The sequence below is a fragment of the Argentina silus genome (genome assembly GCF_951799395.1).
Source record: "Argentina silus genome assembly, chromosome: 4".
In the NCBI taxonomy this organism is placed as follows: domain Eukaryota; kingdom Metazoa; phylum Chordata; class Actinopteri; order Argentiniformes; family Argentinidae; genus Argentina; species Argentina silus.
Window position 1 is genome coordinate 1,699,659 of NC_139658.1, and position 14,514 is coordinate 1,714,172.

Below are 14,514 nucleotides of genomic sequence, written 5' to 3' on the forward strand. Positions count from 1 at the left end.
ACTACATGGAGAGGATGTACAGTTGGAGGGTGTGGTGAACAGGAAGCAGTTAGTTAAGAGAGGAGGAATCATCTGGAAAACAAACAGCACTTGTCCTCATTTAAGGGAATATATTTTCCTCAAAGAAGAAATTCACTTCATCAAGAAACCAATCTATACAGACATCATACTGGACTCCAGTCTCCTGGTAATGTCATCAATGTGTTCTTTTACCATGAGATGAGAACTGATTGCTGATGCTGTGAAGTGGACAAAGGAATGACGAAGGAAGAGATTTGTAGAAAATGACAGACTTTGCTTGGACTGATGAGACTTGCAGCACACAAAAATCTTGCAAAATCTTCCCAAAAAATTAGCAAGCAATGATGCAGAAGATCTTTGTGTAGTTTATTTTTGTATTTTTTAAGCTTTTTCCTGTATGTGTGCGTGTGTGCGCGTATGTCAGTGTGCATTTTTTAAAACGTCACTTTTTGTCTTTTTTGTCTTTTTTTTAAACTATTGTTCAACCCCATAGTTTTCATGTTTGTGGGAAGAGGGGTGGCAGTGTTGAGGTAGCCACTATATTTTAAAATCTTGGTTCAATCAGTTGTACATTCTTGTTGTATCAGAGTGTATGAAAAATAAATACTTTTTGTATTTGTTCTGACTTGGACCACAGATGAAATAGGACTGAAGGGAACTTTAATCAGACCCAGAGGGGAGGGCTTTTACTTTGTTTACGACATCTTACAATGCTTGTGTCGCTTTTTGTATGCCAAACCTGGAAATCAAAGGAATATAATGAAGAAAATCAAAAATAGTTCTCTCATACAGTTCTTCTCCCCCAATATAACCCCTTTTCCAGTCAGTAGTCTGCAATTTTAGGCTCATGAATTTGTGGCTTGGCCTTCCCCTACATGTGTTTTAGAACATGACAAATTATATTAGTAGTCTTACTTTCACTAAACTGTTGAGGAGTTATGTGAAATTGTCAAATACAATTTTAATTATTTTTTTGCGGCTCTGTATTTCACATTACAGAAGAGGTGTGCACGTTTGAAGTGAAAGTGAAATGTAAACCTGTATGTCTTTAAATAGGCACGGAGGGGGCATTGTCAGTGTTTGGAGTGGACTCACTTGTAAATTAGTTCCTTCATATAGCAAGAAAAAAAATAACATCTTGGCCTTTTATATAAATTACCTGTAACAAAAATGTTTTTACATGTTGGTCATCTCTTGATTGCCTTTTGTGTCTTGACATATAAAAGAAAAAGAAATATATACCGTGTCCCTGATCAATCGTTTTGATTTCCATTTGTCAAACCTATTCGGTGTAGCAGTCTGAATCACTGCAAAGTTCATTTTTACAATACCTAAAGATTTGTATTGACAAATTACATGAGTATAACAGACAGGGTCTTAGAGTGGACTGTATCAGTGGTTTGCAAAATAGATAACTTTTTCTGAATTGAACTGGCTAGAGAAGGGAGCCAATGAGAACTCAGCCTTCCTCAAAATTGTAGGTTTCAGTCTCCAGTTTTTCCTGATTTACTTTATGAAAAACCTATTTCGTATACATCCATTATTTTGTACTTGTCAGTGTGTCTGTTAACAAAACTAGACATGCATGCGAAGCAGTGTATTTTTAGTAGTGATGCCTTAAGTTAGACCATAAGCTGAATGATCTTAAAAAAGCATTTAATGAGTTTGTTCCTATCCATGTGGTATACAAATGTGTCCTTTTCTTCCACAGTACCTTTACTGGGTCACTATTTTTGCACCCTTATTAGGTCAGTCATCAGCAGTGCCGAGGTCTCTCAGAACTTCTCCTCTCACACTGGACAGGTGCTGGTCTTAGCACTGACACTTGTCGTTGCGATTTTCTTCCGGCTGTTTGCAGGTTATCTGGAAATGTCCTGTATTTTCCAATGTGTGTTTTTTGTACTGTAGGGAGTAATGTATCTTTTATCATCAAAATAAACATGTTAAATATCTGCATTCCCAATCATTGTTGGATACTGTGTATGAGTACTATTCTGTACACATTCAAAGCTAGATACATTTTCAACTATATTGGATAGCAAACATCTAATCTGGATACCGATAGATTACCACTTGTTCTGCAGTGCATATACAAAACCTCACCCCACTATCAGGCAAACATTGAGTCACTCACCTGTTGTAGAGCCGCCCTGGCAGCATTCAGAAATGTTTTTTCCACGTCAATATCCGCCTTGGCACTTCCCTCACAGTACTGTGCACCTATCTCTTCACACCACTGCAACACTTGCTTCTGTGACACCTGCAAAGAGATCCCATTAGCTAGCATGTTTACAGGCAGCACATGGATCAAAACATTGGACACAGTCAGGTTAAGGACAAGGAAAAGCCAATAAACTAAGGGAGCGTCTCAATAGTCTTGTGGCTTCTCCCTGTCATGAACTGTGAAGATGCCTGCCTGTAATTCCAACCCTGTTGATAGGTGAAAGTTATTATTATTAATTTTAGGTCAATGTACATAAAGGAGAGATGGCATGGCTGACCTCACGGTTGTTAAGGTCGGTCTTGTTACCCATCACAATGAATGGGAAGTTAGCAGAGTCAGGGGGTTCTCCCTGGACCAAGAACTCTTTCCTCCACACCTCAAGAGCAGAGAAGGAGGTCATTGACGTGACATCAAACACCAGCAGGCAACAGTGAGAGCCCCTATATAAAGGCGTACCCAGAAACTGGAATCTTTCTGTCCCTGCAGTGTCCCAGATCTGATGGGAGAGAATAGGCCACATCAGTGCAAACAGTCCCACACAGACAACAGCAGCCACTGTTGGCTAGTGCTTCATATTGGCAAATGTAGACAGATTGGACTCAACCAAGGGTTTCACAAACAAGGATTTACCTGCAGAATGACTGTAGTGCCATCTATGTTAACTTCTTTGGTAAGAAAGTCAGTTCCAATAGTTGCCCGGTACATGTTAGTGAAGCTATGGTTAACATATCTGTTCATGAAGGAGGATTTCCCCACCCTGTGCACACACAGACAGTTAATCTTTCACCTCATTTTGCGACTGAGTCACAGACAAACCCCACATCAAAATTTCCCCATCCTATTGATATGGATGCAATATAGCAATATACTGTAAATATTGATTGACTGAATTCATATTCCTTGTTATGTTAGAGAGAGAGAGAGAGAGAGAGAGAGAGAGAGAGAGAGAGAGAGAGAGAGAGAGAGATGCATATTTCGCAAAATAGGAGAAAAGCAGCAGAATGTCAATCACAACAGACTATAAAACGATGATATGCCACGTACAAGTAGTAGGCCTACAATTATTCAAAATCATGGGAACTATAATAAATAAATAGTTGTCTGACTTACCCGGAGTTCCCGATTAGTATTATTTTCAAATGAATTTTGCACCATTCCGTCATGATCATCCGAGGTTTCGGTAGCCTACAAACTAGGGAAAACAAGTTGCCTGCGTGCTTCAAGTGCGCAATCTCATTGTCTCCAATCAACCTACGTGCTATAAAACTGGGTAAATATATTATGTAATTGAATGATTACAAGCAAATTATAATAGATACATCGGTAAACTAGAGGATTAATCTCTCCAGTTGATTACAACAAACCAATTACTTGAGGACAGTGCATCCAGAAGATTTCTCCTGACGTCTGCCAACAGAAGAATAAATCACGCAAATTGATTTTCGTCATTGATAGTTCAGGTTGCTATTAATAGACCTATTATCAACAGCAATTTGGGCATCAAAAGACACATTTCTCTGTGATTTCACGCTCACCCATATCCAGCGGGCGAGCTTTCTATCTTGGCAAGTGCCCAACTGTGCCAATTTCAGTTTTATCTCCATTCAAACATACTTTTACCAGATAACTTGTGCTTTTCCCCACCATCAGAGGGTGAGCTGCTATGCTAGATCCCCAAATTTACCTGATTGTATTGGTGTGTTTTGGAATTCTTATTGGTATCTTAAGAACAATGACATTAAGATGACAATATGATATTTAGTGAGAACAAGTTGGAAAATTAAAGGTGCCATGGATCATGAGAAAAGTATGTTGACATGATTTGTCTATTGATGACTAAAATGCATGTTTTTGTCATTTATTTTTTTAATATTCTATGGTACAAGATTGAGCAGGCATACAAATTGCTCGTAAAAAGGAAAAAGGAATGAAAAATAGAAACACATGAATAAGAAAAGTAAATAAATATGTACATCCCATCGTTATATCTCTGTAAAAGATCCAAACTCAGCTCAGCTTGCTGAAGCAAGCCCACAAATAAGTATGAGCAATAACAATAGTTGGACTTGATGAAGCAAGTCCACTAATTAAGAAAACAAATTAAAATAGAAGACGCAAAGAAAACAAACAATGCTAATATGAATTACATGGGCGAGAAAAAAAAGAGCACTCCCCACCCTTACCCTCACATGATGATATACCATTATTTATGACAAAGTTATTTGGATTTACTTCTTGGTGTGTTTATTTATTTGTGTGTCTCTCAGTACACAGATATAGTGGATAGTGTAGATACATTACAGCTTTGGCATTTTTTTCTCCAACAACACCTGTAAGGTTCAATCATTGCTTTGAAGGCTCAAACACCCTGTGTTGTTACTCATTATACCTTGCTATACACTGTTTGCACATTTCACATTTCTACTGTACACAAACACAAACTTTAGGAGTTGACTAGATACTGAATGTTGATGAAAGTACTAAGTAACTGTGGTTTAGAGAAAGAGAGACAGAGAGAGAGAATGAGAGAGAGAGAGAATGAGAGAGAGAGAGAGAGAGAGAGAGAATGAGAGAGAGAGAGAGACAGACAGACAGACAGACAGACAGACAGAGAGAGAGAGAGAGAGAGAGACAGACAGACAGACAGAAACAGACAGACAGAGAGAGAGACAGAGGGAGAGAGGCAGTGGTCCCGGGAGAATACTGGTGTCTGAGAATGGCTCAACAGGCTGGTGGTAGAGATAAGACTTGCTTAAACAGAAACCTGATTCTTGGGAATTGGAGGTCTGACCCCAATGCCCACTGGCCCCCTCTCCCTCTGCTGCCTCAAGTCATCAAGTTCAGTCCATGCCATACAACTGCTCAATGATATTGTAGCTTGACCTCCCCCTTCATCAGTTTAAGGTAGAGACTCTAAATGCATCAAACACATGAATACTGTGTGTGTGTGTGTGTGTGTGTGTGTGTGTGTGTGTGTGTGTGTGTGTGTGTGTGTGTGTGTGTGTGTGTTGAATGGCATGGCATTGCACCATGCCATGGTCCTCTATGTTTCTTTGGCGACAGTGCATCAAGCACATAAATACTATGTGTGTGTGTTTGTGTGTGTGAGTGTGTATGTGCGCATGCGTGCTTGCGTGCGTGTGTCTGTGTGTGTTTGTGCGTGCGTGCATGCATGTGTGTGTGTGTGTGTGTGTGTGTGTGTGTGTGTGTGTGGTGAGTGGCATGGCATGCCGTGGTCCTCTATGTTCCCTCTGTGACAGTGCTGGGCCTGTCATTCCTCGCCTCCTCTTTTCATCTTGATAACCTCTTATCAGAGCTGAGCAGCTCACTGACAGTGCCACCAGCCACATCCCTCTCCTTACAGAAAACCAGAACATGCCCTCATCATCCCTCCCCTCATTTCTTTCTCTTTCTCTCTCTGTCTCTCTCTTTTTTCTCTCTCTCTCTGTCTCTGTCTATTTATCTCTCGTTATTCTCTTGAGTGAGCCATGAAGCTCACATGGTCTGTCTGACATGTATGCTTTCACCAACAGATAGGCTTGCTCTTCACTGTTCAAATTAGGGATATAGGTCATGATGCTCAGGTATACACAAAATGTGTGTACTATTGTGGCATTTAGTACACACTAGAATACAATAGGGGCAAAATGTTTTTGTTTCTGTGTTGTTTCTTTGCTGTTTTGTTTCCTATTGCTGTTTTGTTTCCTACTCAATTAGTCCAGTTAGTGAGCTACATTAAACTGGCTTCTCTTGCAATGAAAGGGTTCACTTCTCCCTAACTCTCTCCTAATTTCCCTGAAAACTGTAAATGAACAAAGAAGGAGGAAAGTGGGGGGACACTTTGACTACCAAATGACTGTGACAGAGTGAGCCCTGTCTGAAGCATGCCCATGTCCAGACCATATCTCTCTCCATGATTGCAGCACCTCTCCTGATTTGCATGATTGTCCTCCACTCTAAGCTGCACTGGACCACAGAGAAATGTAGTCTTTGCATGTCTTATTTGCTTTGTTTAAATGCCTATCGGACGTTTTTCCATGTGGGTTTGGTATTATCAGTATTGTATGTATATTCATCAACAGACAGAAAGAGTCCCCGCTGTAAAGTAGCTGAATTAAGATGTACTGTATTTCAGGAGCAAGATACAGCAACAAGATTTTATATTGCATGTAAAGTAAAAGTCCAGGATTAGCTGTAGAATCCTGAAATGTTAGTCCAAGACATTAATTGATTTTACTGATTTAATTTTGGGAAACACAGATTCACATAGAGCCATGTCCCAGAGCATAACTGGACTTACATCATTTAATTTGGCCCAATGTACCACAGTGGAAATAACTGTTTCACACTGTGGTACATTGGGCCAAATTAAATGATGTAAGTCCAGTCACATACATACAGTATTTGTCATTTAGTAGGCCTGCTTCCCTCTCACTTCAGAGGAAGGCCCTGAGGTCCTCTGATTTCACTTTTGTTTCTCTCTATATGTGTTAGAGAGACATGAGATTGGCAGTGTGTGTTATCATCATATATGTATGCAACCACAGCAAGAAGAGTACAGAGGACAATGGAATAAAGTGGAACAATTTTCTCTTTTGAGGTTGCCCTTGCATCCGATCACAACTTCACCCTTCATCCCTGGTTTAGGAATACAGCCTCATGATTTTTTTTTGGTCATTGATCCCCGTCAATGATAAAGTATAAGGAGTCTTTGTGTAAAATGTATTGTTACCCCAATACACAAATTGTGTGTGTGTGTATATATATATATATATATATATATATATATATATATATATATATATATATATATATATATATATATATATCTTAGTATGGCAGGACCAGGAGGTGTGTCTTTCAAAAAAGTTCTCCCTAACCCCTCCCACAGCTGCCTTCCTAACCCTAACCTCAGTCAGTTGGTTGAGGGCTACTAGACGTAATTTATTAATCTTGAGATTGGCCCACACGCATACAGACACGAGAACCTTAAGTGGTCTCTTCCGCTCTTTTACCTGGCTGGGTACCATAGTGGCCTTATCCTACTCACCTTTGAAATACTGTACACTCCTCACTATAACTTCAGGTAGGTGCAGCGCATCTGTCTCATTACAGTACTACTGTACATTCTTGTCTATCTGCTGGAGTGTCAAGTGACGTTTTTGTACCACAGCTTCTGTTGTTGGATTTGCTGTGACATATAGACATGATAGTTTCTAGACATTGATATATCACTGAATTTATTGGAAAAACTACAGGCAAGTCTTATCTGTTGTTTCTGAGCAAGCAGTGCTGCCACAGAGTATGAAATGAATGGAACATAAAACGATGAAATATTTGTATGTGTATACTAATACTTTATTTTAAGTCAAAGTGAAAATCATGCTGGTTCCAATTTAATATGCCACTTGATTTGTCTTCCATTGTCGGCTGGCATGAAGTCAGCTGTCATTTTGTGACAATAGATTTCTATTAATCAGATGAGATTAGGGGTTGGGTTCCGTCCTATCACTGGTGCCGGTATATTTAGGATCATAATAATGTGGTCTATCTGATTTTTTCAGACTTTATCAGCCTCCTCTCTTTTCTCTTATCACAAGTGAATAAAGATATGGTGCAAGATCGACATTGTCTCTGCTAACTAGGGCTACTGTTCATACAGAGCACAGAGTAGTAGAGGCTACTTCTCTTATTTACAGAGCATGATCATTGTATTGGTTATAAGTTTAATCTACATCAAAACATGCCATCAATTCCCAAGTGAACTGGATGTAATCAACTTATTTTTACTACGCCTTAATTGTACACCTTTATGTAATGCTAAATGATTACCTATCTAGAGTATATCAAATTGTCTAATACGTAACGCAAGTGTTGAAAAATCATATTTCATGATCAAACAGATTATTTAAATCTTTGGATGTTGTCGTTATGCTCAGTACACAGTTGGTTTACTAGTTCCTTAAAAGAACAAACTTTCAACTGACAAGAGATTTTACCCCAGAGTTTCACCCCAGGGACACTTCTTGCAAATTCTCTTTTTACATACCTTTTTTATAGGAGTTCCTTAAGGCCACTGGTTTGTAGTGTGCAAAGGTTTTGGTCACTGTTTGTTGGACAGATATAGGCCGTCTATGTATTTTTAGGGTTTACTTTCAGCCACAGTCAAATGAGGATTGTTGAAAAGGAAGTTTGAAGAGATCTTCTGTTGAGTGACCCTGATATCTGGAAGTTACATGGGTCTCTCTAAAATGGCAGCCACACAAATACAGAACTACAATAATTATTTTTGCTGTAAATCACATTGTTTTACTGAGATGCTGGTCCTGCTGTTGTTTCCCTAGGTTATACAAAAAAGAAAAAAACAGATTTGAAAGCGTGTATTTTTTAGTGTAGTAATTTGGGATTTTATGAAAGAAGGCACCCACTACACCTCATGTGACTCCCCACGAATGACCAATTTCTCCAAATCCTGTTTTGTTGTCTCAGAATGGAGGATTCTTCAGAGCAGTCTCACTGGGTGTCTCCGTCTCTGATTAGCTCTGATCCCCTGGCCAACTTCTCCTCAGAACCTGATCTATTACCTCCAGGAGAGGAGGGAGAACCCTTCTTCTCCAACCCCGACACTGACTTCACCAGCCTGCCCTCCTACTTCTCTAACCCCAGCCACAGCAGAGCCCCATCTGCCTACAGACACAGTTCGGGTCAGTAACACGTCCCTCTATCCGTCCATATCCTTCTACCATCCATCCATCCATCCATCCATCCATCCATCCATCCATCCATCCATCCATCCATCCATCCATCCATCTTTCTAAAAACCTTTTGCAGAGCCTTTTCTATTGCTGTTGACCCTTCATAATTGTCTTTTACCACTTTAATTGTGACTCACCTTACAGTTCGTCAGGTGTACACTTCCCCCTCTCTGCTGGGCAATCTCCAATGGCTGGACGGACCTGGCAGTCACTCTCTGAGCGCTCCTTACAACCCATCATCCTCAACCTGGACAAACAACCCTTTCACTAAGACTCCTCTGCACCCACACACCCCAGCCTCTCTGTATGCCTCCAATGCCACATCCTCGTTTACCTCCCGAGATGTTTACTCCTCTCCAGGCAGGGATGGAAAGGAAAGTCCCAGGCTTCAGGAGGCCTTAAAGGCAGAGCGATTGAGTCCTATGGGGGGAGGAGGTGGAGGCAGTTTCCTGAATCTCACCTCAGCTGCTGGGGGTGTGTACACACATTCTCCCCACTCCCATCCACACATGCTGGGCCCCTACAGCTCGTACATGACCTCTCCACAGGACTACAACACAGCGGCCCTCTACTCCTCCCCTGGGGCGTGGATGAACCCCTCCTCGTACTCCCCTAAACTCCGTAACAAGATGAGGATGTCACCACCAGGTGAGCATAAAGTCCTCCACACCCTCTCACCTCTCACTTAAGGTCAGTTAATGCACTGTAACTCATATTTTCTAATTCAAGTCTTTATTTGTTGCTATGTGTGTGGACATGTTTCAGGTATCAATTAGTATAACAGATGTAAGAAAAAAGGTCTGATATAGTGTGTGTTTGTGATTATTGCAGAGGCCAGAGAGTGTGTAAACTGCGGAGCCACAGCCACCCCTCTATGGCGTCGGGATGGGACTGGCCACTACCTGTGTAATGCCTGTGGACTATACCACAAGATGAACGGCCAAAACCGGCCTCTGATCCGGCCAAAGAAAAGACTGGTATGATTATTTCAGGACAGGATAAGATATTGTGGTATGGGCAGATGGGTAAAGGATTTGTGAAAGATTAATTAATTTGTCAAGGACACACTATGTATCTCAAGTTAGGGTTCAACCCACCACGATAAAACTGATGGTAAGAAAATATACTTTAATGAAATAAAGAAGAAAAAATACACACTTTGTATAATAATTAATCATTAATTATGGTGTAGACATGCCAAAATATTGACAGATTTTTTTTTTTATCCTAGTCGACATGAATTTCATTCTCCACAGAATCATCTTCTCTCTGTTTCAGATTGTCAGCAAGCGGGCAGGCACACAATGTGCCAACTGTCACACCAGCACGACTACACTGTGGAGACGCAATGCCAGCGGGGAGCCAGTGTGCAATGCCTGTGGACTCTACTACAAGCTGCACAATGTGAGTCAATTAATCAACAGGATACTGACTTCACATGATACTGACTTGTTCTGGAGTAGATTTCAGCAATACCAATACCAGTTTACCACCTCAGTTGCTGAAATGCTATTGAATCCTATAGCCATAAGATCCTTAACACTCCACCCGTAACTCTATCTCAACCTGTGTTTTTGGGAGAGACAAGGGTATGTACTGTACCAACTTATCTGAAGTGAAGCCACTCTCTTTTCACAGGTCAACCGACCTCTTACTATGAAGAAGGACGGTATCCAAACTCGGAACCGCAAAGTGTCCAACAAGAACAAGAAGGGCAAGAAGAGCGCCATGTTAGAACCATACCTTGACTTGTCCCAGGGTCCGCCCATCGATGAGCATGGTGGCCCTTACTCTTTGGGCCCAGGGTCCCTCCTCTCTTATAGCCACACCCCTCACCTGATCACCCCACACTCTGCTCTGCACCCCTCTGCCACCATGCCTTACATCCACCACCCAAACACTGGCATGGTGCCTGCACTTGTATGAAACAGAGATGGGACACACCCATGCTTTACCATGCTTATATATGTATAACCAGGTTGATATGGTTAACTCCATAAGTTTTAATACCCCCCATCCACATCATCAAATTTCTAGCTTTTCAGTGGCGTAGCTGGTTACAACATAACATTGGGTATTTTGGTGACGGTCACGTGTGTTGGCAATACAGAGGACATAGATTCGAGACATATGAGCTCGGAGTACAAAAAAGCAATACTGTTTGCAGCAACATCACGCCTGTTACATATGCAGTCATGCACGCTCCTACAGAGGCAGTAGCACATAGGGACACAGTTTATCAATTTATACACCTTTTTTTTTTTTAAATTTTTTTAAGTTGATCTTGTCTAAGAGCTGGACATTAACAAGATCAAAAAATACACTTTTAGGGATTTTTTTTCTTCTTTTGACTGTATTTTGTGAAAATCCATATTTTGTAGATATATGAAGGACTTGAAAGAAAGTTGGAACATCCGGCTGTAATAATTTGTATGGGTAACATAAGGCATGCTTGTATCTGTATTTTGTAAATACATATTGAATTGTCTAGTCTACAGTTGTCATAACCTTTTATCAAATGTTTGTAATTTTGGTAGAGCAAGGTGAAAGGGTGTTCAAATGTGAAAATCTATTTTATTTTTATTTGGATAAGTACTATGTTTTGTATTTGCTACATTCCTATATTTTCTAACAAGCTCCACATAAACAATAAAACATGTATTTCTTTCAAAAGCAAAGAAAGTTTATACAATTGTCAATCTATAGTTTCCTTTACCAATATCTGGGTTTGAGTCATTAATGTTGTTGTGTAAATGGTATTTAAATTCTCAGCACTCTTTCTGGTACTGCAGTGAGTGCTCCACTATAGTGGCATTGTACTCACTCACTGAGGTATAATAGTGCCTTTGTAAAGGCTCTGTAGAGGTAGATACTCTGACAGTACAATTGTATTGGGACAACCCGGCATGCAAATCCATTTTCCATTAAGCTGAGGGAAAAGTGACAACACATTCAACTCAATTGCAGGCACTTGTGCCAAGTTCTAAATTTAGATTGATCTAGGTCGACAACAATCTATGTTTATGTCTATCTGTCAATGTTCATCATAAATGCCTGTATGCTCAGTTTTTCATGCATAACACAATTTCCTCTCTGTATGATATGGTATGTGAATGCAAAGGTCATGTGCTAACATGTCTAAGCTTTGTTAGTCATGAATGGCACATGACTTTGCATAAGACCAGTGCAATGACAGCACTTGACATTTTTGCCATTTGCCATTGTCACTCCAATAATCAATGCAGAGACAAGTGTAGATACTGAGCAGATTCTGAGCTCAAATTCTTTAGCCATAGGAACAGTGCCAATCCCTCCCAAAAAGTGGTGATTAATGAAAAACAAAAATGTTTCTAGCAATTCAATAATATCAACTCTCTAAATATCATTCCCTTTAAATCTGACTGCTAATATACTGAATGGCAATATAGAAAACTAGCTCTATTAAGGTGAGACATGTTTTGACCTAAAAAATGTCTCACTTTTTCTCTCTCTCTCAATGGTGGGGAGTGGGGCTGGGCCTGGTCAGTACAGTGGCTGTCAGACTACTGATAACCTATCACTGGAGCAACAGACTCAAACCACCCACCTGCTGCCAAAGAGACACTCACATACACTCCCTTACAGTTACTGATTCAGGACCACTGCACAGGTACTCTGCCAAATGCACATGCCTGAACAGACCAATTAATCAAATACAGATAATGATGCAATGATAATATAAATGTGATAGCATGATATGATAATATTCACTATTTATCAAATCAACACAATCTGTGTTTTGTCAAATGTTCTTGAAGCATGACCATGTTTGTGAGCTGCTCTCTGTATACTGTAGAAGTATGTTTATTGCTTTAGGCCTATACCACATGTGCCAGCCAGGTATCTAATGATTAACAAGCTAACTTTCAAAGCAATACCTCCTAATTATACCTTTATTCACACATTATATCAACCCACAGAAATTGTGAGCAATAATCCTCACGAAGAGATTCAATGAAGTGGATCTAGATGTAAACAGTCATTTGCATAATTGTGTTACTACAGACCTTGCATACACGCTTGACTGATGGTCACAGGGAGAAGCAGGACCTTTATTTATGCAACAAGATTCTATATTAGCCACATGAACACACCACCACCCTGTTGCAACCAGACCCAGTGAACATCTAGACATGCCACCTACACTCATAACAAGGCCTGGCATACATTCATTATTAACTTCATTGTTTTTGATGAGGAAAACTAAAATAATTCTAAAATAAACTTAAAATAAACTTACAAACAACAAATCCCTGATTCCTGAAGGCACTGATTGATAATAGCTAAACTCTAAATTGACCAAATATTCACTCATATCATTCTCATAAATACCTGTATGTCCAATAACAAAGAATTTAAAAGTAACTCAGTGAGCTTGGTAAAAGTTCAGGGGGAATTCAATTCTGAGCACCGAAATTTCCCCTATCAGAAGGTCGGTCGGTCAATTACTATATTTAAGGCCGATTAGGAATTCAGAATATGTATCAAGAGATATACTATGAAGTATGAACAATATGACTACCAGTGCTCTCTGGCCATACAGTCATCTGCAGGGTCCCTGTGAAATCACTGAACCAGATAAAAAAGGTGTTTTCTGTCATCTAAATTTCCCATATCTCAATTCCTCCCCGCATTCTGTCTCTCAAAAGCACTTTTGCACAAGCACTAAGTTCAATTATTTAACTATTTTCTGATCTTTCAAAAGAGCCAGAAGCAGAGGGATGTCAAATTATATGAAAATAAGGAAGACAAACTGGTGAGAGAGGTTAGATTCTCTAAAACTGAGTGTCTTTTATTTTATTCGTCTGCCTTTCCTTAACTGGTTTTATATGATGATGCTGCCAGCTAAGCTTTGGGGAAATGGCAACAAATGACAGGGAGAGATTAGCAACCACAGGCTCTATCAGCCTGCTCAATAGGCCATCCGTTGGTGCCACTGCTTATACCCTTCTCTCCTATCTTTCTTATGCCTTTCCCATTCACACTTTCGGTTTTATTCTTTGAGTAGTAATCTCATGCCTATATTTCTCTCTCTCTCTCTATATATATATATATATATATATATATCTTCCAACAATATTATGAATGACTTATGCAGAACTTCAGTATTGAGTCTATGCAGTCTATGCTTTATATAGAGAAATGCAGAGTGAAATGCAAAGTGAGGGACAAAAAAATGTCTTATACAGTGTGTGTTGAGTTGGACTCTCTGGAACTGGAACACATATACTATTTGTCTGAAGATTAAAATGTGATTTAAAAATGGATTGATCAACGTGTTCTATTAGTTCAAGGATGACATGATCCTCATTCTAAATCAAATAGGTAATTTTACTACACGCTATACCACCATGGAGCTTTCAAACAGAAAATATGACACTGGCAGTAGATCAGATACTTTTTCTTGGAAATAGGACAGGTATTCCAGGTATATTGCATTGAGAGTTGAGGTTGAAAATCATGACTGCACTATAT

General features: G+C 39.8%; 2 protein-coding genes across 2 annotated transcripts; one reads left to right on the plus strand and one right to left on the minus strand.

Moving 5' to 3' along the window:
• Window positions 1–1,833: 1,833 nt before the first annotated feature.
• On the minus strand, window positions 1,834–3,462 carry LOC310803131 (ras-related protein rab7; the record flags this gene model as incomplete). Its single annotated transcript, XM_083667797.1, has 5 exons — window positions 3,356–3,462; window positions 2,876–3,002; window positions 2,523–2,741; window positions 2,156–2,281; window positions 1,834–1,923 (listed from the first exon to the last, which is right to left on the minus strand). Exons 1-5 carry the CDS (start codon window positions 3,412–3,414, stop codon window positions 1,834–1,836), a joined length of 621 nt encoding a protein of 206 aa, XP_083523923.1. The 5' UTR covers window positions 3,415–3,462.
• A 3,750-nt stretch (window positions 3,463–7,212) lies between these two features.
• On the plus strand, window positions 7,213–11,082 carry gata1a (GATA binding protein 1a). The gene is made up of 6 exons (XM_083669280.1): window positions 7,213–7,331; window positions 8,735–8,949; window positions 9,145–9,648; window positions 9,832–9,977; window positions 10,279–10,404; window positions 10,639–11,082. The coding sequence occupies exons 2-6, from the start codon at window positions 8,736–8,738 to the stop codon at window positions 10,924–10,926; spliced, it is 1,278 nt and encodes a 425-aa protein (XP_083525406.1). The 5' UTR covers window positions 7,213–7,331; window position 8,735; the 3' UTR covers window positions 10,927–11,082.
• Window positions 11,083–14,514: the final 3,432 nt, after the last annotated feature.